Below are 24,256 nucleotides of genomic sequence, written 5' to 3'. Positions count from 1 at the left end.
CAGAAGAGTGAAGGTGACAAACACCACTGAAGTGTGGAGTCGGCTGCAGTGACCACAGCAGACTTCACAATATACAAAGAAACACAGATTGATTTGTTTAGACATTCAATAAAGAAATTTATAAAAAAGAAAGTTATACAGTATATGCTTCCTTTAGGTAAGATTATCAGGAAGCACTCAATAAATTTTCATTGCTATGCAGATGATACCCAGCTATATTTATCAATGAAGCCGGAAGAAACCAGTCAGTTAACTAGACTAAAAGCATGTCTTCATGACATAAAGACCTGGATGACATGCAATTTTCTGATGCTAAACTCGGACAAAACTGAAGTTATAGTAGTAGGCCCTAAACATCTTAGAAAGTCCCTTTCTGATGACATAGCAGCTATGGATGGCATTGCGCTGGCCTCCAGCACCACTGTAAAGAATCTGGGAGTCATCTTTGACCAAGACATGTCCTTTCACTCCCATGTTAAACAAATTTCAAGGACTGCCTTTTTTCACCTACGTAATATCGCAAAAATCAGGCATATTTTGTCTCAAAATGATGCAGAAAAACTAGTGCATGCATTCGTAACTTCCAGGCTGGATTATTGCAATTCTTTACTATCAGGCTGCCCAAATTCGTTGCTGAATATTCTCCAGTTGCTCCAGAACGCTGCAGCACGTGTTCTGACAAAAACCAGGAAGCGAGATCATATTTCTCCAATACTCGCCACTTTGCACTGGCTCCCTGTAAAGTTTAGAATAGAGTTTAAAATTCTCCTCCTTACTTACAAAGCCATAAATGGCCAGGCACCTTCTTATCTTAAAGAGCTCATAGTACCTTATTGCCCTACTCGAACACTGCGTTCCCAGAATGCAGGTCTACTTATGGTTCCTAAAGTCTCAAAAAGCAGAACAGGAGTCAGAGCATTTAGCTATCAAGCTCCTCTCCTGTGGAACCATCTTCCAGTCTTTGTCCGGGAGGCAGACACTGTCTCTACATTTAAGAGTAGGCTTAAAACTTTCCTTTTTGATAAAGCTTATAGTTAGGGCTGGCTCAGGCTTGTCCTGGACCAGCCCCTAGTTATGCTGCTATAGGATTAGACTGTCGGGGGACATCCAAAGATACACCGAGCTCCTCTGTCCTTCTGTCCCTCTCCATCTGCATGCTCTCATGTCCTACCACGGCGTGTTACTAACTTACTAACTTACTAACCGGAGTCTCTGTGCTTTGTCATCTTGCAGGTTCCCATGGACAGTGACTGAATCTGGATTGTGGATTTCAGCTGCATCTCCTGCCTTGGCCCTGCCTGCATGTCTGTCTGTCTGTCTGTCTGTCTGTCTGTCTGTCTGTCTGTCTGTCTGTCTGTCTGTCTCACTCTCCCTCTCTTGCTCTTCCTCTCTCACCCAACCGGTCGAGGCAGATGGCCGCCCACCCAGAGTCTGGTTCTGCTCGAGGTTTCTGCCTGTTAAAAGGAAGGTTTTCCTCGCCACTGTCGCCAAGTGCTTGCTCATGGGGGAATTGTTGGTTTCTTTGTAGATAAAAGAGCTTGGTCTGTATCAGCTCTATATGGAAAGTGTCCTGAGACAACTTCTGTTGTGATTTGGCGCTATACAAATAAAATTGAATTGAATTGAATTGAATAGAAAACAGACTGGCTAACTGAGTTTATTGCTGTTCTTGTACAGTACATGTGTGTTCATATTTATCAAACAATCATGGGTCAGAAATTGTTTTAAAGGGTCCGTTTCTGGTGCAGAGAACATGTAAGCATCTCATGGTCGGTGTGGCTGCTCTGCTTATTCCCAGATGAACTTCAGAGACAAATCACCCAGTTTCTCCTCAAGGAGTTGATCAACCCTTTCACTCTGAGCTGCAGTAAGGTGGTTCTTCCAGTCACCGATCTGACCTGTAATGAAAAACCTGAACTCTATCTGATGTCTGTTCACATGTTTCTGTACAGGTGCTACAGTTACATTACCTTTGCGCATGAAGTCTCCCTTCAGCTCGTCTTCTGGCAGAAACTCATAGTTGGCTGTTGGGTCTTTCTTCATGTTCTTAAATGTAGATTTTTCTACAACTTGCTGAATGGCTGCTTCACTCAGGTTTTTCCCCAAGAAGGTGCAGATCTTAGTCACAGCCGTCTTCAGGTCCTGAAAGAGAAACAGAAGCCCAGCAGAACAAGTTTAAATACTGACGAATAACTCAGTCTTTTTATTAGAAATTAACATTCAAATAAATGTGGCCCTTTCTAATTCACAGTGTTACACAGATTTGTAATGTCTGCAGCCATGCAGACTCCATGGACAAACGTGGAAGAAGAGGTGATACCCAGCCTGGAGGAAGCCCAGACCTTCCGTCCAGCGAGCACCTGGTGGTCGGGCTTGCCACAGAGTGTCACTGACACTGTCCATAATGAACACCATGTTTGAAGATAAAGACGTTCATAAGTGTACATGGTACCAGAATGCCCTAGGTCAAAGGTCGATGATCAGTTTCATTAGTGTATCATCTGACCTGAGGCCGCATGTTTTGGACACTCGGGTGAAGAGAGGGGCGGAGCTGTCAACTGATCACCATCTGGTGGTGAGTTGGGTCCGAGGGTAGGGGAAGACTTTAGACAGACCTAATGAACCCAAGCATGTGGTGCCGGTGAACTGGGAATGTCTGGAGGAGGCCCCTGTCCGAGAGATCTTCAACTCATACCTCCTATGGAGCTTTTCTGGCATCCCTGTGGAGGTCGGGGGCCTTGAACCTGAGTGGGCGATTTTCAAAGCTTCCATTGCTGAAGCTGCGGTGGAGAGCTGTGGTCTAAAGGTCTTGGGTGCCTCAAGGGGTGGTAACCCTCGAACACCGTGGTGGACACCAATGGACAGGGAAGCCGTCCGACTGAATAATGAGTCCTTCCGGGATATGTTATCTCGGAGGACAAGGTAACAACAGGCCCAACGGGCAGCAGCTTCCGCCATAGGGGAGGCACAGCAGCGGGTGTGGGAGGAGTTCAGACCAGCCATGGAGAAGGATGGCACCAAGGTGTTTCTGGAAAACCATCCGGAACCTCAGGAGGGGGAAACGGGGAACCATCCAAGCTGTGTACAGTAAGGATGAGACACTGTTGACCTCAACAGAGGAGGTAGTCGGGCGGTGGAAGGAGCACTTTGAGGAACACATCTCTTCAACATTGCGTGGAAGTCTGGGACAGTGCCTAAGGAGTGGCAAACTGGGGTGGTGGTCCCCTTGTTTAAAAAAGGGAACCAGAGAGTGTGTGCCAATTACAGGGGTATCACACTACTCAGCCTCCCTGGTAAAGTCTACTCCAAGGTGTTGGAAAGGAGGGTTTGGCCAATAGTCAAACCTCAGATTGAAGAACCATGGGGATTCCATCCTGGCCGTAGAACAATAGACCAGCTCTTTACTCTCGCAAGGATCCTGGAGGGGGCCTGGGAGTATGCCCATCCGGTCTACATGTGTTTGGTGGACTTGGAGAAGGCATATGACTGGGTCCCCTGGGAGATATTGTGGGAGGTACTGCGGGCATATGGAGTGAGGGGGTCACTTCTCAGGGCCATCCAATCTTTATATGCCTCCGTCATAGAGGTAAGATCTTAAGTCCGAGCCCGAGCGCGAGCCCGAGTCGGGCCCAAAATGTCAATTATTAACTTTGGGTCGGGTCGGGCCGGGCTTCTCTCTCGCTAATTTTTTTTAATAAATATATATTTATTTGAAGTCTGTAATAACCAAATACACGGCTCGGGACACGCGCGCACTTTACGCAGCGCTCAATGCCAGATGTTCAAGAGGACGAGACCCGAGACTGAACTCCCGCACAATACGCACTTTACACCGAGATGACAGCCCTGGACCACCTACCTCAGCAGGTCTGACTTCTGCAAACAGCAGCTGGTCCAGAAACATGTATGAATGGATTCATCCGTGCGCGCAGTCTCCAGCGGAGGATTTTTAAAGTCTGTTTGTTTCCGCCTTTGGTAACGAAGACTATAGTGAACCTGCTGCGCTCTGGAGGCTTTACCCCGTGTATCTCAGATGCCCTTCCTTGTGATCTACAATGAAGCCCAGAGACCTGCTCCTGCTGCTGTTCCTCTCCTTGTCAGAGAGGCGCGTCCATGTGAGCACAATATCACACACAGAAATATCTTTAACATACTTTTCCAGCGTTATTTCATTGTGTAAATGCATTTATAATGATCATAAAAATATGTAGATTATTTTAACATTAAGAAAACTTGCGATATAAAATTTCGGGTTTGTTTCGGGCTCGGGCCTGCAAATCAAGTTAATTGATCGGGCTCGGGCCGGGTCGGGCTTTAATACCCGCGGGCCTGGGTCGGGTCGGGCTGGATTTTTTAGGGCCGATCTTACCTCTACTCCGTCAGGGCTGTGCTTTGTCACCAATCCCGCTCATGATATTCATGGACAGGATATCAAGGCATAGTTGGGGGGAGGAGGGTCTGCAGTTTGGTGTGCTGAGGGTCCCATCACTGCTTTTTGCAGATAACGTTGTCCTGTTGGCATCATCGGTCTGTGACCTCTGGCACTCGCTGGATTGGTTCGCAGCCGAGTCTGAAGCAGCTGGAATGAGGATCAGCACCTCTAAATCTGAGGCCATGGTTCTCAGCAGGAAACCGATGGATTGCCTACTCCTATGAGTCCTTGCCCCAAGTAAAGGAGTTCAAGTACCTCGGGGTCTTGTTCATTAAGGAATGTGAGATTGGTTGGAGAATCTGAGCAGCGGGGGCGGTATTGTGTTCGCTCTATGGCACCGTTGTGACGAAAAGAGAGCTGAGCCAGAAGGCAAAGCTCTCTATCTACCGGTCAATCTTCGTTCTGACTCTCACCTATGGTCAGGAGGGCTGGATCATGACCGAAAGAACTAGATCGCGGGTACAAGCAGCCGAAATGGGTTTCCTCAGAAGGGTGGCTGGCGTCTCCCTTAGAGATAGGGTGAGAAGATCAGTCATCCTTGAGGGACTCAGAGTAGAGCCGCTGCTCCTTTGCGTTGAAAGGAGCCAGTTGAGGTGGTTCGGGCATCTGGTAAGGATCCCCCCTGGGCACCTCCCCAGGGAGGTGTTCCAGGCACGTCCAGCTGGGAGGAGACCACAGGGAAGACCCAGGACTAGGTGGAGAGATTGTATCTCCACACTGCTGAAGCAGTTGCCCCCGCGACCCGACCCCGGATAAGCAGATGAAGATGAGTGATGATGAGATGAGTGAGCAATGTCTGCGTTCGATTCCTCAAATCATTTTGAAGTTCAAGCGACATGAAAACACTGAACAACCACAGGCAAAAAAAAAAAAAACACATCTTACCAAAATCATGTCCTCATAGGTAAGGTAGAGGATGTTGTACTGGTCTTTGGCTGAATGCCAGGCTCTGATGTGGTCAAACCAGGAAGATGCAGCTACTGTGTAACAGAAGAATTTAACCCTTAATTTAACATTTCCATAAATAATGAAAGGTCAGCTTGAATAGTCATCGTGATCAGGTTGTTATGATCTGATAAACTTTTTCAGCACTGGATTGGTCATCATAATCAAGACTCTGAGGTAACTCACCGTTGCCCCTCAAATACTCTTCATACAAGTGCTCAAAGCTCTTGGGTGTCTCCAGGTCACTGCAGACAATACTGAAGTAGTAATAGGAGACGATGATGTCCTTTGGATTCCGCATCACATAGATGATCTGACATAAGAATAAACAGCAATCAGCCCAGAGGTAAAACCAATACTTCTCCATGCCCATTTTATACTTAACTTATACCTAAATTTATATCCAAGGCACAGACTAAATATGAAAGAACAAAATTTAATGTAAATGGAGATGTATATGTCAAAAATACACACACATATATAAACACTCATACATATCTACCTGGCATGATTGAGCTTCCATAGGATACTGACCTTTGCCTTCTTGTCCTTCAGTCCCAGAGGCATGAGAGCAGGGGTGAGGTGAGAGGTAAAGAGCCGAGGAGAAGGTCTGAGAGCATAATCTTGACCCTCCTTGTACTCCAGCCATGGCATCTGCTCCATGTTGTTTGGATATTCATTCAGACCTCCACCTAATTCACAGATGGAGATGATGATCTGCTGAGTCCATATTGTGCCTGTGGGGAGGACAAAATTGAACATATGAGACATCATACCTGATCAGTAAATCTGTTCCCAGCCAGGACAAAACTGTAAATGAAAATAATGAGATCTGGAAGAGTTTGTCTCACTGACCTGACTTTGGATAAGTGACGAGGAATATGTCACTATCTCGAACTTCAAAGCTCTGGAGTGAATCAATATAATCTGCAGTTGTGAATCCGATGCCAAAGTTGTAGTTTTTATATCTGCAGAGCTTGTCAGTGATCTGCTCCATGTTGCAGCTGAATCACACAGAAAATAGAGAAACGTTTGCGTATAGGACGAGAGAGGCGCAAAAAACAGGAAGAGGAGCTGGACTCTGGACTTTGAATTGCTCATGACTGGCTGTACTATAAGGGAGTTGCCTCACTTGTATCGTGGTTTCTTGACAACTCAACACCTAATGATAAATCAGACTTACAGCTGAGAAAAGAATAGCATGCATGTGGGGTAAGGACGGTTTAAAAGGTGCAAAACAAAGGGAAACATTAATGTACAGAACGTCTGCAAAACATAAACCTGGACTCAAAGGGTTTCAGATGAAACTAGTAAAAGTTTTTTTTTATCATCATGAAGTAAATGTTGCACAACATTGCACAATGAAATTATTAGAAAATAAAGAACTGGTGCGCATGTGCTGACCGTGCATGCAGCCTGTTGCAGTTGCTCCTGCTTGTACACATTTTTTTGCTGTATTCTTTATCTCTTCTATTTCTTCTATTCTTTTAAGGAGCACTGTAACAAAAACAATTTCCCCCAGGATCAATAAAGTATATCTGATCTGATCTGATCTGACCAGTGACACTCCTCCAGTGAAAGGAACTAATGCCAAACCAACAATGGACAGCACACCTCCAGCAGCCCCCACTGAGCTGCCTGCCACACTGGAGATCTTAGCCCCCTTATTCATCCTGTCCAGCTGAACAGTTTTTTTAGAAACTGCAGCATCTTGAGTTGATGCTCATCAAACTCTGTGATGAAGCTGGAACAGGACACTTTCTGGAACAAGGACACCATCCTAAAGTGCGGATTCGTCCTGGTGAAGAGGAAAATTAAGAAAGAAAACTCATAATGAGATTTTCCGAAGAACAGCCTGTTATTTGAAAATGTTTTGGTTGATGATTCTCAGCTGATTTCACTGATTAATGCGACAAAGCATCTTTTGCACATCATCTTCAGACAATTCCATATCGAGCTCCACCAAAGTTTCTTTGTCCATCTTCAGGCACAAGTCACTGACACAGCTGTTAAAGACACAGATGCTAAGAATTTCTGCTAGAGATACTGCATGATCCTAATACATGTTAATGATGAGAAAATGTGCTGTTTGAGAAGCATCCGTTTACCTTTTCTCTAGCTTCTCGCAGATGTTCTGGGTGGTCTGTATGTATCTGTCCAGCTGATAGGACAGCACTTCTACATTCTGCAGTCTGGGAAGGAAGAAGACACTCACATCTCTTTTAAACTCGAGGAGTTGAGGGCAGATGATTCATGCAGAAATGATGACAACCTGAACGTGTTCAAATCTCCCTTCAGGCAGATGTAACACCTGGTTCTCCTCCGTGAACACATGAAGGGAGGCGACCGCCAGCTTCTCCACCGCTTCCAGGAAGCAGTGGAGCTCCTCCAGGCCTTCCAGAGTGTCCTTCAGCACAGCAGCCAGCTCCTCCTCCAGCTCTGCACGGCTGCTGTCTGCTGTCATCTGGGTCACCTTGTTCTTCATATATTCCCCCAAAGCTTCACCTTTGTTCTTTTTTATTCAAACTTTACCTTCACACCGACGTCCTTTTGTCTCCACTTGGTACTCTGTCCCTGTGGCTTAAGCTATTAGCTGCTGGGGTAAAAGAAAATAAAAAATTAAGACAGTCATTTGATTGATGATAGTTAATCAAACTCTTTAATTAATATCAAACATCACTAGATGACAAACCTTGTATGCCAAACTTCAACATGTGCAATTCACTCACATTATTTAGATATTTCATATTAATTAAAACAGTGTGGAGGGGCAATATTTTATGGGTTTTACAGTCACTTACAGTGAAAGTGTCAGGGGATTGAACCTGTGTTTACACTGTACTGAGCTGCAGACCCCCATTGTACCAAGGGATCGGTGTTCAATGTGATCCGGTCTCCAGAGCCCCCTTGTGGTTAAAAATTAGACCAATGTGGTCAGAAATCCCTTCACGTGAATATTTGAGAATGACTCCAGATGGCTGTTTTCACTTTCATCAGCTGAAGGGGGAAAGTCTTTCTTGCTGTTCCTTAGTCTTCAAAGTTCGAAGCCTCTGTGACATTCAAACCAGATTGGAAGCCCACCTGTGGTCCAAAATGCAACTTGCAAAAACTGGTCCTACAAATGCACAAAGACTATATATATAAACATAGATATGTAAGGTGAGAACATAATAACTGAAGATTGATATTAGCATTACGCATTATGACACATAAGATTGGTAAGTTTTAATGTCTGAAAATGTCTGGAGGATTTTAAAAATTGGACGAATGTGTTCCTGGAGAAGAGGCAAACCATTGTTGAGACTTTAACAAAGAAAATCATTTGACCTGCTACCAGCATGGAAGAAAAGAGCGACTTACTTCAGATTGTGAAGTTATTGGAAAAAGTGATGTAAAATTAAATCATGGCTTAAAAAGACATTTCACAGACAGGTAAAGCAGGTAAGTCCACCTGCATGAACACTGTCAGCACTGAATCAATCTAATGTAAATATTGTGTTTTTATTTACTGTCATGTTGCCATGACTGCTCTTGTTCCACATAGCCTTGTCTTCTTTCACTGTAACCTGTCTACATTTAAGTATCAGTAAGACCCGTGAGACTATTTTATTACCTGATGAATACAACAAAATTAGACTTTTTACTTAATGTAAATTATCATTACCAATACCATGAGGTGGTACCAACATTTTTGTTTGTTTTGGGCTATTCTGTCAACATTTTCTCATTTACCTGCAGAGGAAGGTATTAATTCAGTTTTCTAGACCTGCTCCTGTTAGCATGTCATTGCATGATTGCTCCTTAATTACAGTTTTAAGTATGGATGCATCACTAAAACAGGACTGATAGTAAGACAGACTGGAAGTAACTCCGTAATTAGTAAAAAATAATCTCCAAATGTAACACAGAAGTGATGTGGGCTTACATATTAATGCACCAATAATTCCATAACTCTGTATATAACATCATAATATTTTAAAATGGGACATTCTGCATTATGACTACTTTTACTTTTTTGAACTTTAAGTGCATTTTGATACAAATCATTTTGTGTTTTTGCTTAAGTAAGACTTTTTCTACACTGAAATGTTTGATGTTTTTACTGAAGCAAACAATCTGAACACCTCGTCCACCTCTGCAGACAACGGTCAGAGAGCAGGAGCAGAGCAGCAGGTGGATTCAGGAGCACATCTCCCAGTGAAAAACACCATTCAGGTATGCTGGATTTACACACATTTATTAAGATTAGCACTTAATAATCCTCAGAGGCAGGGGTGGAAGGTAGAGAAGGCGATATACTGAAGGACAACAGCTGAACGTGTTAAAAACTGATCATATAATGTGGCTTGCATGTTAATTTGCCCATTCACCATATAAAACATCAAAAGATTAAAAAAACAAAAAAGCCTTAGAGGTCACATAGTATCCATTAGATGTGAATCTTTATATTAATAATGATCTGATTATATTTACATATGGCAGCAACAGCAACTTTAACATTAACAGTGATTTTATTCTTCAGTGTATTTATGATTCGGTAAGTACGTGTTACTAAATTACATGATACATTATAGCAAAAGGTAAAAAAGTTGATTCAATAAAAAATAATTTCCCAAAGATACATTTTATTGATGCTCAATGCTGATCAGTAATAAGCAGGGCTGACTGTTCACACATGGTTCAATCACATTAAATAATCTCACATCAGATCGCAGCGTCAGTCGTCTCTTCTCGCTGAGCACTACTCAGTGACAGTAGACTGTTTTTCATTCAAGTTTTCATCCACTTCATCACGTGAAACTTCTGTTTCTCTCTTCATCTTCATCTCCATCTCCGGATAAAAAGGCGTCTCCACGACGAGTTGCTTTTTCCCTGATGTCGGCAGACCTTCGCACAGCGAGTCATGGATCTTCTGCCATGAGTCCATCTCTGAGCTCCACAGTGCAGCTCTGGCTCTGATGAACTGCGACACTTCAGTCTCGCTGCCTTTGGCCAGACTGATGCTGTCTTTACAGATGAAGAAGATGTCCATGCCAAGGAAAAGAGCATTGACTGCAATGAGACTGGCCCTGGCTGACTTGGAGAGGGCAAGAGGCCCTTTGACTGCCGCCTGACCGATATCTGGGATATCTGAAGCCACCTTAGGCACATTACGCAATGCTTTACCTTCCTGGACTGCCACCTTGGCAGTACTTGCAATCAGCGATTCACTTTCTATCATCCTAGCAGCGGAGGCAGCATCAACAAGCGAATCAATGCTTTTTCCAATAACACCAGCCTTACAAAACACCTTGCCTACTCCCAGAACCACATCCATCTGGACTACTTCCTTTTTGGTCACCTCCTCCAGACAATCCTGGATACTCTGCACATCCTCCATGAAGCTCTGGAAGACTTCACTGGCTCTCTTTTGTTGTGTTTTGTTTACTCCTATCTCTGTGGCTGTGGTGACAATACTGTTGACTCCACTGGTAATTCCCAGGCCTAACCCGGTCATCGTCAGAGCGAGAGACACTCCTGCTGTGAAAGGGATTAATGCCAAACCAACAATGGACAGTACACCTCCGACAGCCCCCACTGAGCTGCCTGCCACACTGGAGATCTTAGCCCCCTTATTCATCCTGTCCAGCTGAACAGCACTCTCCTCCAGGTCTTTTAGAAACTGCAGCATCCTGGGTTGACACTCGGTGAAGGCTTCAGTGAAGTTGGAACAGGACTCTCCCTGGAACAAGGACACCATCCTAAAGTGCGGGTCCACCCTGGTGAAGAGGAAAGACAAATTTAACATTAGGAGGCTACAGGAAGCAATAAAATCCACATAATACACAGATAAGCTGAAGTGACTACAATATTTCAGAAAATACTGTCAGGCTGTATTTATGTACAGCAGTTCTTTGAGCCAAATGCTAATGTCAGCATGCTAACATGCTCACTATGACAATACTAACATGCTAATGATAGCCATGTATGCTTACCATGGTCCTGTTAGTTTAGCATGTGAATGCACGTATGTACATTTTGTACCACTCTGTGCTGTAGTTGAGATATCTTTAGTGTAAAATTTGTGTAAAAGTGTTTACCTGATATCATCAAGCTGATTGATGTGATCAAGCATCCTTTGTATTTCCTCTTCAGATAAATCCACATCAAGTTCCACCACAGTTTTTATAGACATCACAGCACAAAACTCACTGAAAGAGCAGTGAAAGACACAATTACACTTACCTCCTAAAACTGACGTTTATTTTGAAAAATGTGCATCTTATTTTGGAGGAGCGCTTTTTACCTTTTCTCTAGCTTCTCGCAGATGTTCTGGGTGGTCTGTATGTATCTGTCCAGCTGATAGGACAGCACTTCTACATTCTGCAGTCTGGGAAGGAAGAAGACACTCACATCTCTTTTAAACTCGAGGAGTTGAGGGCAGATGATTCGTGCAGAAATGATGACAACCTGAACGTGTTCGAGGCTGATCCCTTCAGGCAGATGTAACACCTGGTTCTCCTCCGTGAACACATGAAGGGAGGTGACCGCCAGCTTCTCCACCGCTTCCAGGAAGCAGTGGAGCTCCTCCAGGCCTTCCAGAGTGTCCTTCAGCACAGCAGCCAGCTCCTCCTCCAGCTCTGCACGGCTGCTGTCTGCTGTCATCTGGGTCACCTTGTTCTTCATATATTCCCCCAAAGCTTCACCTTTGTTCTGTGACTGGGTAACATGGGTGAATTTCATGTCGATTTTGTCCGCCCTGTCTTTGATGTCCATCATCATTTGCAGCTCCGTCTCCCTCCCAAGGATCCATTTCGAGATCCTCTCACAGAATCTTCTCACTGTGTCGACGAAGGTGAGGGTATCTGTGGTGTACCTGCACAAGGCCTCCTGTAGCTCCGTTCTGTAAGACATAACATCACCCAGATCAACTTGAACTGTTGTGTAAGACCTAATCCATCTCCACCCAAGGTTTGTTCTGTAACAGTGCAGGAGAAAGACATGGCCACAACCACAACTGAAAGTGTTTAGTCAAGCGCATATCGATGCTTGTGTCGTTTAGGGCGAATGACGTTCGAAGCCTTGCTGCTTCAGGAATTGGTTCGAGTATCGGCGCGATTTATATACCGCAATGGATCCGTTCGCACTTCAGGGGTTAGCGTTGGTGATTTGTTGGTTTAGACGAGCATTTTGATGGAACCTGTGAGAAAGTTTTCCCGTGTGGAAACATTTTAATCTGATCTCTCCTGATAAAATGAGTACACTTTCAGTAACATTGTCACATGTGTTTTGTGCTTGTTATGCAGTGTACTATATTTTTCACCTCCTTTTAATCCAAGGTGAAGTGTTTGTTGTGTGATAAAGAATTGGGGTACAACAGCAACACCTCATCCATGCCGAGGCATTCTTGTGCTTTGCATGAAAATAATGAGGGGAATGTGGCTGGACCCATTAGTTTCTGAATAAAATGAATGAAGTCCTTAAGTTGAATTCACTGCCCTCTTCATGCTCACAAGCACGTCCAGTGCCCCTTACCTTGTTAAAACACTGCAACAGTTGTAATTGTTCCCCTGTCATGAGTTATTCAAACACTGACACAATTATTTACTGATAAACATTTGACAAGTAATATTAGATTCCATCGTATTGTCATGTTACACAATACACTAAACAAAAATCTAATTTTATTTATATGAATGAGTACATGAACGATAGCTGAAATGCATTTATGAGGATGACTGATTTCTTTTACTTGGCAGTCATTCCCATGGCTGCACTGTTGCAGGACAGTCTTGAGTGTATTGCAAATTGATAAAATTATATTTATATTCAGCACAGTATGACCCATCATTACCTGTTTAACAGTCTCTGACCAGCAGGGGTGTTTGTGTGCACATGAAGCCTCGAGAAATGAACCTTTTTGTGAACCTTTTAGCTGGAGGGCTTCAAGAAGCTTCATCTCGCCATCACTACTTAAAAGTATGGATGTCCTGATTGTATTTTACCACTAAACCTTATCAAAGTCTCTTACTATTAAGTATCCAATTCAACATTTGTCTTTGTTTTGGTATTTTCCTTCATGTTACAGTTGCGCAGCAAACTGAAGCAACAGAAACATTTCATTAAAACACGGCAGCATTAGCAAAGCAGTTTGAAACAGCAGAGCAGCTCTGCTTTGAGAACATATAAACTGCATCTCAGGCGATCTTTTCATGGTTTCCTGTCATGTTATCTGGAGTTAATATCTGTGCAGAGGAGCGTCAGTGTGCATCTGCTGTGGCAGGAAACTTTGAACAGCAGTCAGACAGCCTCATGCTGAACAAATACTGACATTGAGCTGCAGCTTCTGAGAGAGTTGAACTGAAAGAGAAACAAACGCCTCAAGGACTTTTGTTTTAAGTTATTGAAATTGTGTTGCTTAAAATATTTTTCTAACTAACTATGGTTGCAGGTATTCATAGATCGGTCTTAATTGGTCCACATACTTATTTTACCTTACCTGAGGCCTTGCTGAGTCACAACACACCTTTGTCTCAGTTTCAGTGCAACAGAAACTTCACGGTTCAAACTCTTTACCTTGCCGTGGACATGCTTCCTCTCTCGGTATGATGCCTTCGCCGTCTCGTCCTCTTACCTGCGAGGTTACAACAAAAACAGATGAAGAATGGAAATCTGATCGTTTGCTGTGCGAGAGCACACAGCTCATCTGTTGAGTGAAACTGATGAAATAAATCGCATGAGGATAAAACTTCGGTAGGTGACGCCCATGCAGTTTGGTTTCGTTTTCCCTCCTTCACATGACCAGACTAAACCACACCCGTTTTTTGCTCTTATCTCATCTAATTCTTGATACTTATCTGAGTTTAGGAGGCTAAAACTGTGTCAGTTGCAATGCGTACTCTCAACAGGAAGCGGCATACCTTCACTGGCTGCCAGCTGATTTCCTGATGCTGCCTTCACAGGCTGTGGGAAATATATACATTCATCGCCGAAGTGACTGGTGTTGGATATTTCACTTCTGAGTTAAATAAACAAAAGAAGAGAGACGAGTAAAAATGTCTGTTTTGTTAGAGGACACTTGAGTCTCTGCATTTTTTTTTGTTGCACAGTCTAGCACACTAATATAGATGCAGCTTCTGAATTTCACCAAAACTTTCATCCCTTCCTACTAAATTCCCCTTCCTGGGCTTTAATTTCCTGCCTGTGTGCGTTGTGGAATCTCTGTCTGGATGCGCCCAGCGTGGTGACGTAGGTACGTACGGACGCGCGCGCGTCCTCCGATCAAAAGTTTTCCTTGTGTTGTTGGAAGTGAGTGCGTGTAGCCACGCTCCGCTAATAAAAGTTTATAAAAGTTGTTATTTGTGATTTGAATGTGAACAAACCGATGTACCATATTCAGTGTAACATATGACACTTCCCGTGTGAGTCCTGCTGAGATTCAACCTGTTAATTTATGTTTTGCGTCAGAGAAACGGGCTAATGCTAGCGTACACAGTTGGCCCCTTCGCTAGCACGCAGACGGTAGGCTTGGCCTCAGTTAGTCTTCAGGTTCGTAGTGTCCCTCTAGAGCCGTGGCCACCTCGTAAAATCATACAGGAGTAGAGGTGGCTCCTCGGACAGTGGCTGGTGTTCATTGTGAACACTGCCTCCTGGGTTCCGCAGAGGTACATTTCTCACACCATTAATGCAGTTGCGGCAGTTTGGCCAGTTTGTTTGAACTTACATTGAGCTCAGTTCAGGTGCAGAGCAGCTGCCTCAGTTGCTTTCAGTACCTCGGTCAGAAGTCTATCATAGATCTCCTCCGTTTCCATGTCATCCATGTAGACTTCTGTTACTTCCAGCTGCTGTAAGTTTTCTGACACTAGAAGTGTTTCTGCAGGAACTTCCTAAACATTACAGAGAGTGTCTTCAGAAATGTTGTAACTATTCCCTGAAGTATCCTGTGTTGGTTTAATTATAGCCGTCAGAGCACCACGAGTGATCTAGGGCAGGCATCCTTGAATCTAAACTTCACACCTTTTTCTGTTTGTAAAATTAAATAGAAATAAATAATAAGCTTCTAAGTTCCCATTTCTGTGTTTGGGTGAATGTATTACATCAAACACTGCGGTTAAAATTGCACTGCAAAGGAAGGGAAGGAATAAAGGAAATGTAGGAAAGAACGAGGACGAAAGTAAAGAAAACTTTGATATGAACACAACAAAGAATGAAAGTAGCAATAAAGAAAGAAAAGAAAAAGAATGAAGGAAGTAAAAAGTAAGATGTGAACTTCAGATGTTACCGTGGATCACTCCTGATCTTGTTTTCCTGTTAGAAGCAGAATAAGACAAACAGAATGAAATGAAGATGAGTCACACACATACAGGAGCTACTGTACCTGTTTGTCTTCACCGCAGGGCAAACAGAGCGTCTCCGTCAGCCTGCTGTGCACACACACCACAGTTCACAGACACAACACTCAAAGCTCACACGCCGGACCTGAAGCTAACACGCCAGCTCAGCTGATAACATGTGGCCGACCAAAGTTCCTTAGAGCCAGACCATGTGGCTTTGGAAAGAAGAAATAGTCAATTCTTTATCTTTAAGTTAAATTCAGAAACAGTGGTGGAAGATGTATAATCTTTTTTAAAAGTAGCTGTACTCGTCTGTAAAAGTACAAATATATGTCCTATATGTTATATATCGTATATGAAGTGCTGACTGTTGTGCTGTTACTGCTAACAATCCCAAACAAGTCTATCATATTCATCATTATTGGATGTCTGCAGTTTGTTCATGAAAGGTGTAAATGAACTAAAACATTAGCAGCATCACTGATAGATAACACACCGTGTCTGTGAATGACTTTACTGATGGAATGCATTTCACAGTGATTCATCTTGTTTCTGCAGAGGTGTCAATGAGGAGGTAAACACTGACGAAACACAAGGGTTAAAAGAACAAGAGCTAAAAAAATTACTTGTTAAGATGAAGATTTTGTTGGACTGAAGTAAATGTTGAATTTGTGTCCATGAAGCTCCACAGAAATCCTTCGAGAACCATGTGACAGAGTTTTTTTTTTTTTTAGAAAAATGCAGTGAGTTTTTACACAAATCTGCACTTTGGGAGACCAAAACAATGAACTTCTTCCATCACTGCATCTGCAACTACGCCTGTGCTCCCTTTACAGGAAGGTCAAGGTAGAACCCTGTGACATGGGTGAAGGACAGTGTGTGTGTGTGTGTGTGTGTGTGTGTGTGTGTGTGTGTGTGTGTGTGTGTGTGTGTGTGTGTGTGTGTGTGTGTGTGTGTGTGTGTGTGTGTGTGTGTGTGTGTGTGTGTGTGTGTGTGTGTGTCAAAACGCTCACTCAGCTGCACTCAGCTCAGTGCAGACACTCAGGGATCAGAGTGGAAACAGTGCTGACATGGCAGTGTCCTCACACACGCAAGACAGGAGACAAACATCGACAGAACACGCAGCAGAACACACAAGAGAACACACAAGAGAACATGCAGCAGAACACACAAGAGAACACACAAGAGAACACGCAGCAGAACACACAAGAGAACACGCAGCAGAACACACAAGAGAACACGCAGCAGAACACACAAGAGAACACACAAGAGAACACGCAGCAGAACACACAAGAGAACACGCAGCAGAACACACAAGAGAACACACAAGAGAACACACAGCAGAACACACAAGAGAACACGCAGCAGAACACGCAGCAGAACACACAAGAGAACACACAGCAGAACACGCAGCAGAACACGCAGCAGAACACGCAGCAGAACACGCAGCAGAACACACTGTAACGTTGTAGAACACATAATTAATCTGGTATACTTCACCAAATTCTAATACAGTAGGGCAGTTAAGGCCTTTTTTAACTAGTTTTATTTGGGGTCTTTTACCCTTAAATACCAGTATCAGTATCTGCCTCAAAGTCCAACTGTGGAGAAATACAAAGTGTTTTTTCATCAAATGGTCCAAAGTGAGAAAACTTCCTTCCTGGAGGGAGGAAATGTTTTTACCCCGTAGACCAGAGGGCCCGTGGGTGCATCCTCACCCAGAGACTCCCTCTAATCAGGTTCAATTACTGAGGATAGAAACGTTCAAAGTGCAACCACTTTTGAGAGAGCCTCTGTTTTTTTTATCCCTCTTTCCCTCTTTTACTCCAGAGGACAATTTACTGGAAGCACTCCCTGAGCCAATGCTCGAGGGGCCATCTAACAAGCCCCCGATTAGGGCTGGATTTGCAGCTTGCTGAGTTAATGTCAGATTGGCATAAAGAGTCCATGTGGGACCACTGTGGGTGCGGGCCTGGGACATGATTTGTGCACCCTCCTCGCCTGTCAGGGATAATTGTTTAATGAAAGCGAAGGGTGTCCCAAATCCTGGCAGAGAGGCGAAATCACAGAAGTCTTTAGTCAGAGCTCAAGGTCTCTCCTCAGGGAGAGGTGTTGGTATCTGCTGCAGAGGTTCTGCTCGCGAGAGTTTACTGTGGAATTAACACTGGTTTCATGATGCTGCTGTTTAGGGACTTCATGAAGAGGGGCAGACCCGGATCTGGACACCTCAGCAACACACGCACATCTTTGGATCTATCCCTGGCTGTCGATGACCAAAGTGCTGTAATCGAGCTGCCGTCCCCTGTTCAACACAGCGTGTGAGTTCAGTGCGAGCGTGACACGTGTGAAGGACCGAACATGTATTCAGATTTAATGCTACCTCAGACTCAATATTGTGCTTTTAACTTCACTACATTTATCTGACAGTTATAGTTCCTCTTATGTATCAGATTTTAGGTACCAACAGTAAAAATAAAAGTAATTAAAGTCAGCTCCACCTCACGTCGCTTCAACCTTAATATAATATACAACAATCGAACGCTGAGAGTGCATTGTGCTGAGTGCTTTTGATACCTTATTTTGCCGATTATGCCTCTACTTTACCTTGGTACTTATAATAGAGTATTTTTAGTTAATCATGCATACTTCTTCCACAGCAGCAGTTCAGTAATTTATTGCCTGATGAGCACTTCGTAGGAGGAGTTTGCCTTTTCACTTGTTCTGTTGTAGGTTTTTCACTGTAGTTTCTTTCACTTCACACTTTGTGGGTGAAACATTTCATTCTCATGCGTCGACATGCAGCCACTCAGCAGCTGCGAGATGATAAGTGCTGAACAAAGAGCAGCAGAAATCAGCCTGTCCAAACGCGTCTCTGAGCGGATCATCTGAGTATCTGACATGAGGCCCCGAAGCCTGAGAGAAACATGATGATGGCTTTTTTCACGAGGAGACGGACGGCCGACCTGCGCAGACACTCGCTCTGACATCGTTTGGTTACATGAGCAGCTGAGCAACATTTCCACCCAAAAAACAAAGCTCAGCCTGCTCACGATGACGCAGACATCACGCTGACATACACGGAAATGTGGACGATGGCAAACTCTCACATGAAAATTACAATTTTTAGTCAGTTTCAGATGATTCATTGTTTCACAATAAGTGTTTTCCACAGAGAATTATGTGGAAAGTACATTTACAGATGTACTGGACTTAAGAACAACTTTGAAATACTTGAGGTATTTCTATGTTACTTCACACTTCTACTCCATTACATCAGAGGGAAATGTTGTACTTACTGGACACCTTTTTTAAGATTAAGATTTCACATAAAAACATATACGATGAGCTTATAAAATGCACTGCTTGTGACTCCTCCTGTTTTAGACGTTCATGAGTTGTTAGCAGACGTTTCCCCTTCAAATTTCTCACAAGGTTTCAATCTGTTTGTGGCTCAAAGAGGTCAGATTATCCAATATTTCATAGAAGAACACAGATTAGAAAAAGGCAGAAAAAACAAGGTTGTGTATCAGCTTTATTTTTCTTCTTTCTGCTCACGTTAGCAATCTTGATCAGGATGGCAGAATAATAGATAGACTGCAAATATGTATGAACAAAGTGAATCTGGGAGGATGATAAGAGAAAGAGAGACACACACAGGGAGAGGCTGATGATCCAGATCCAGCACATCTGGAATGAGGCACCGAGCAGCAGGAGAGAGCGAGAGCTCCCGGGACGGTCGATGCTTGTGGGACACAAACAAACAGATTGTTAGAAAGAAACAGACGTGTTAGTCGGGAAAATGAACATCCACGAGACTTCAAAATGCTGCTGAGAGGAATTTCCACGGATCGACTGTTTGGCTTTTTAGGGTTTATGAGTTGTGATAAAGATCTTCAAACAGCAGGGGGCGACATAGTCCACAGAGGGGCGGCAGAGCTGGAGGGAGCTGTCCGTTCAGCACCACACACACACACACACACACACACACACACACACACACACACACACACACACACACACACACACACACATCACATCTGTGCTAATGTTGCACTCTAATCACACAGGAGTCGGTTTTATTTTCTTTTTAATAGGCTGCATTCAGAGATTCAAAGCTCGACGTGGCCATCGTCAGACTTCAGCCTCATCCTCGGTGCTAATTGACATTCATGGAGAATCAGCTAATCAGAGGATGACACCGTGTCTGCCCTTAAAGCTCTGAGCTGCAGCCTAAAATCGCAGTTATTAATGACAAGAGATAAGTGAAGGCGCAAGTCAGACATTTAGAGAGATTAGTTCAGGGAAGAGTGGCGGGGACATCCGTGAGCGAGCGCTGCAACAATTGGATCGGACAATAATAAGCCCTAAATGCATGAATCTCAGCCTGTGTGCAGAGATGCAATTCAGTAATCCTCCATCTACCTTTCCGGGGGGGGGGGGGGGGGGGGGGAGTCCACTATCGCTACACCCCCTCCTTCCGCCCCCTCCACTCACAGAAACCGAATTAAAAAAATCTTTAATATCTTTCCAACGAGCCTCCATTGCTGCAGCACGGAGCACACACATACACACACGCACACACACGCACACACACACTCACACACACACATACACATGCACACATGCATACATACACTGTGGGCCTTTAAAACGTCGCCAGAGAGAAAGAAGAAGAAAAACTCGCCTGCAGATTAAAGAGCAGCTTCTTTGCACTGACGTTACTCATCGGGCGAAGGAAGGGGGAGAAGCTGGACGCACAGCGCCGCTCACATCGTGACAACACCAGCTCTGTCTGTGGATCTGTGCAAGTCGCGCTCCTGATTGTGTAATTTTTTTTTTTTTTTCTTCCTGCGAGCGGCCGAACCTGCATCCGAGCGCGCACGGAGAGAAAGACGAAGAGGAGGAGGAGGAGGGGAAAACAGAGGGGATTGCAACATTCATCAGAATTTATCTTTCTTCCTATTACATGGCGCAAGGGCTATACAAACGGGACCGTCCTGGGTGTGATACTGCCACGGTGAATTTGGATATTCAAGCAGGAGCAGCGGCGGCGGCGGCGGCAGCAGCGTCCTCCTCCATCCACGGAAGAAGCATCCTCGGCTGCGGCGGCGCCCACACCGACTCCTCGTCCTCCTCCTGCCGGCTCTATGTCGAGTGATGGTCGGCTTGCCTTGCTGGATGCTCCCCGCTCTCTCCGGATCGTCGACGACCGAACCTCCTCTGACCGCAGACCCCCATTTTCGGCGGAAACCTTCCCAGAGCTATAGGGCTACATATGGAAACTGGGGATCAAAATTTTAGGAAAAAGGAAAATCTACGCGGTTAATTTCTTTTTATTTATTTATTTATTTTTTTTTAGGTTTTTACCGGTTTCTGTCTCTTTTGTGTGTGTTTTTTAAAGCCTGCTGATTGACTTATTTATTTGTTGAGCCTTGATTTCCTCATTCCATCGTGCGTTGGGTTGATCCGGGAGAAGCCAGCGTGAGATTTCAGTTGAACCCAACGACAGGTCGTTATAAAACACCCCGAGAATCGCTTTCATTTCCCCTCGACAGGACTTGAATTCGTCCATATGTTTACTCTCTTTTGTTTGCACTGATATGATAGTTTTCCCTGCTGTCCTTCGTTTTCCTCCCCAGTTTTTCACCCCCTCGCTTGTTTCCCTTTAGCCTAACAGAACACATTAGAATAATAAGATTAGCTCTCAGTAGTGTGTAGGATAGCTTTGGGTAGGCCGGTACTTCTAAGTCTGAATTCTTGCTAGTCAACGCGATGTTATAACCTCTGACTAAAGTAACTGTAACTCACTGTAACAGACATATTGAACTGTTGTACTGTAAGCCTGCCATTACTCCAACACCGCCCCCCCGCCCCCCCTCCTCAACCATCTCTGTGCTCCATTTGAGCTCATGTTAATTCAGCTCCGTGCTCAGCTGTAACCTTTACAAGTCAAGACACAGGCTCCTTTTCTTCTGTGCTGCAGGTCTGCAGAGAGTAAACCTCAGTTTGCGTTGTCTCGCTTCCATCTGCAGGCTGTGGGACATAATTCATTCTTCATAGCTCAGTGTTGTTATTCACGCTTGGAGCTTTTTTTGCTGCTACATCTGCAGCTGGAGGCCTGCTGAAGGGCTGCCATCCTCTGCATACCCGGGTTTTATTTTTTCATTTTCTGGGAACAAAAGTAAGAACACACAGAGAGGAGAGACATCACTGTCTCTTCCTCTCTTCCCCCCCCCAAAAACCTCCTTCCATCCTCAGTTTTTCTCTTGTTTTGGTCCTCACCCAAACGCAACCATAAGGTTCCCAGCGCATCCTCCTCCTCCTTCTTCCCTCTCCTTCCGCTCGAGTATATCCCGTTTTTTCGGTTTGGTTTGGTCCCGTAAATTTTCAAATATTTACTTCCTGTACATCAAGAGGAAAGGGGGTCCCCCTTTCATGGAATGCGGAAACATGGGTCTGTTCGACCGCGGAGTCCAGATGCTGCTGACCACGGTGGGAGCCTTCGCGGCCTTCAGCCTCATGACCATCGCGGTCGGCACGGACTACTGGCTGTACTCCCGCGGCGTCTGCAAGACCAAGTCCATGAGCGAGAACGAGACCAGCAAGAAGAACGAGGAGGTGATGACCCACTCGGGGCTGTGGAGGACTTGCTGCTTGGAAGGTAAGAGGAGACAGGTTGTGTCTGCTGCTCACTAAACTTTCCTAACATGGTTTCATTTCTGGGTTTCGAGCTGTCTGCAGCTTCCATGATTATTTCATGTCAAGTTCTTCTGTGCTTTTTCCTTCTGTGACACTCTCAGTGTTTCCCCACAGCAGTGTTTGAAATCAGTGATTAAAAGTCTGAATCAACCAGCAGCAAATCTGACTGCATTCATACACATGAATTACAAGAAATATGAGGTTTCTCTCCTGACGTGCATGAAGATGGATTTAATAATGCAAAATGATTAAAAAGGTCATTAAAAGGACAGAAAAGAGGAAAAATTCTGCTACTTCTTGTTCTAAAAAAAGTGGACATTCATGCCTCTAATGAAACAGTCTGAAAAAGAAAAATCACTTTTGGGTTGAAATGACACACACAGCTTGATGAGGTTGTTGCATTTAAGCACACCTTATTTTAAAGGCTGCAGATAAGAGCAGGCTCAAGAGGTTACAAGATAAATGTGAGGGGTCACAAGTTTATTCAGCTGACATGGGAGGAGGAAATCCTAATTCTGCAACCACAATTTATGTCTCTGCTTTTGATTTTCTGCACACTTTGTCCCAGTGAAATACTGGGTAGAGTTAGTTTTTCACAATCTCACCAAGAAAAAGCACCGTTTGGTTGAACTGACACATTCTGGTAGACACTGCTGCATTTTTAGGGGTCATAAGGCAAAGCCATCGAGGTTTAGGCCATCAAGACTGAAACTGTCCACTTAAATCCAGACTAATATAGTTCTCTTCAGGTGCTCGGCCCTGCAGGCAGGGTGAAGCTGCTCTCTGGTTGCATCCTGAAGCTGTTGCATAAAAGCCTCCCACACCGCTCTGGAACAGTTTCTCTAGTCAGACATTAGAGTTTAAATAATGAAATAAGAACATATTCAGGAGCTGTGGAAGGAAGGAGCCTTCATCATATATCAGCCTGACGTATTGACAAACCCATACAATGGTCTCACCTGATGAAGGGTTGTGTCCAGTTACAGAGGATGTAACAGGCCCAGCAGGTGAGGCCGGGTGTGTTTTCATAATGAAGCCCCAAAAGTAGTCATGGTGGCTTTACGCTACTCGTCATGTAACCTTTGACCTGGCTGTGTTCAGTACTCTGAGATGTCAAACAGCCTCGCGTCCTGAGCCCAGGTGTCGGCCTCCCGTGTCCACCCCGTCAGACGGAGGCGGCGTGCCTCCTGTCATGTTCCAGTGTTGGCTCTGACACTGTAACCTTGTGAGGGCGAATGGCGTGACAGATCTGCTCGTCTTCTTAGCTGTGAGATCCTGAAAGGCAGCCGAGTTTGACTTCATGCTCCCGCGATAAGCAGCTAGACTCTGTGCACCTTCTGCTCAAAGCTTAACGACTGGTTTGAAGTAACGAGCCCCCACCCCCACCCCACCCCCGTTTCTAACTGTATTACCGTCGCAAAGACGAGCAGATTTTTCCCTCAGAGCAGCTAAGAAAAGCTCAGGAAACACTGCATTTGTTTCCAAATGTCCGTGAAGAAATGGTCAACATTTTTTAATTCAGTGACACATTAAAGCATCTGTAATCAGGACTGTTGCAATAGTAACGTAGACAATGAGATTCTGGGAAACTGCTGCATGAATTAACTTAAGTCGCTGTTATCGCTTCAGAGAAAACCTCCGAAAAGCGTCTGCCCACCAAACAGCAGACAGACTCAGTCAGAGGCTAGCTGGTGAACGTAGCAGAGCATTTAGCCGCTAAAGAATATAAGGATATTTCCCTCAGGAGTAGGTAGAGACCAAAGACGGAGCTAAAAGAGAGTGAGTATTGGACTGAGATGAGTCAGGTGACACAAACGCGAGTCCAAATGAATGATGACGTTTCTCTGTAGCTGCAGCTGTTTGCCAA

The 24,256-nt window shown here is 44.4% G+C and overlaps 3 protein-coding genes across 3 annotated transcripts in view; 1 reads left to right on the top strand and 2 right to left on the bottom strand.

Annotated features, from left to right (window-relative positions):
• Nucleotides 1-1,788: 1,788 nt before the first annotated feature.
• Nucleotides 1,789-6,374, bottom strand: LOC139343832 (amine sulfotransferase-like). The gene is made up of 6 exons (XM_070981653.1): nucleotides 6,233-6,374; nucleotides 5,912-6,114; nucleotides 5,564-5,690; nucleotides 5,318-5,412; nucleotides 1,966-2,142; nucleotides 1,789-1,893 (listed from the first exon to the last, which is right to left on the bottom strand). The coding sequence occupies exons 1-6, from the start codon at nucleotides 6,372-6,374 to the stop codon at nucleotides 1,789-1,791; spliced, it is 849 nt and encodes a 282-aa protein (XP_070837754.1).
• Nucleotides 6,375-9,596: 3,222 nt separating this feature from the next.
• apol (apolipoprotein L) lies at nucleotides 9,597-14,288 on the bottom strand. Its single transcript, XM_070981377.1, has 4 exons — nucleotides 13,934-14,288; nucleotides 11,664-12,260; nucleotides 11,458-11,568; nucleotides 9,597-11,136 (listed from the first exon to the last, which is right to left on the bottom strand). The coding sequence occupies exons 1-4, from the start codon at nucleotides 13,945-13,947 to the stop codon at nucleotides 10,119-10,121; spliced, it is 1,740 nt and encodes a 579-aa protein (XP_070837478.1). The 5' UTR covers nucleotides 13,948-14,288; the 3' UTR covers nucleotides 9,597-10,118.
• Nucleotides 14,289-20,208: 5,920 nt separating this feature from the next.
• Nucleotides 20,209-24,256, top strand: part of cacng2a (calcium channel, voltage-dependent, gamma subunit 2a) — a 61,099-nt gene continuing 57,051 nt past the window's right edge. Inside the window, exon 1 of the mRNA XM_070981292.1 lies at nucleotides 20,209-22,351. Within this exon, the coding sequence (XP_070837393.1) occupies nucleotides 22,126-22,351 (226 nt within the window). The 5' untranslated portion in view covers nucleotides 20,209-22,125. The remainder of the gene's footprint in view (nucleotides 22,352-24,256) is intronic.

Source organism: Chaetodon trifascialis, chromosome 15 (genome assembly GCF_039877785.1).
Source record: "Chaetodon trifascialis isolate fChaTrf1 chromosome 15, fChaTrf1.hap1, whole genome shotgun sequence".
In the NCBI taxonomy this organism is placed as follows: Eukaryota; Metazoa; Chordata; class Actinopteri; order Chaetodontiformes; family Chaetodontidae; genus Chaetodon; species Chaetodon trifascialis.
Note: the sequence above shows the minus strand (reverse complement) of the source record. Positions and strands in the feature narration are given on the sequence as shown.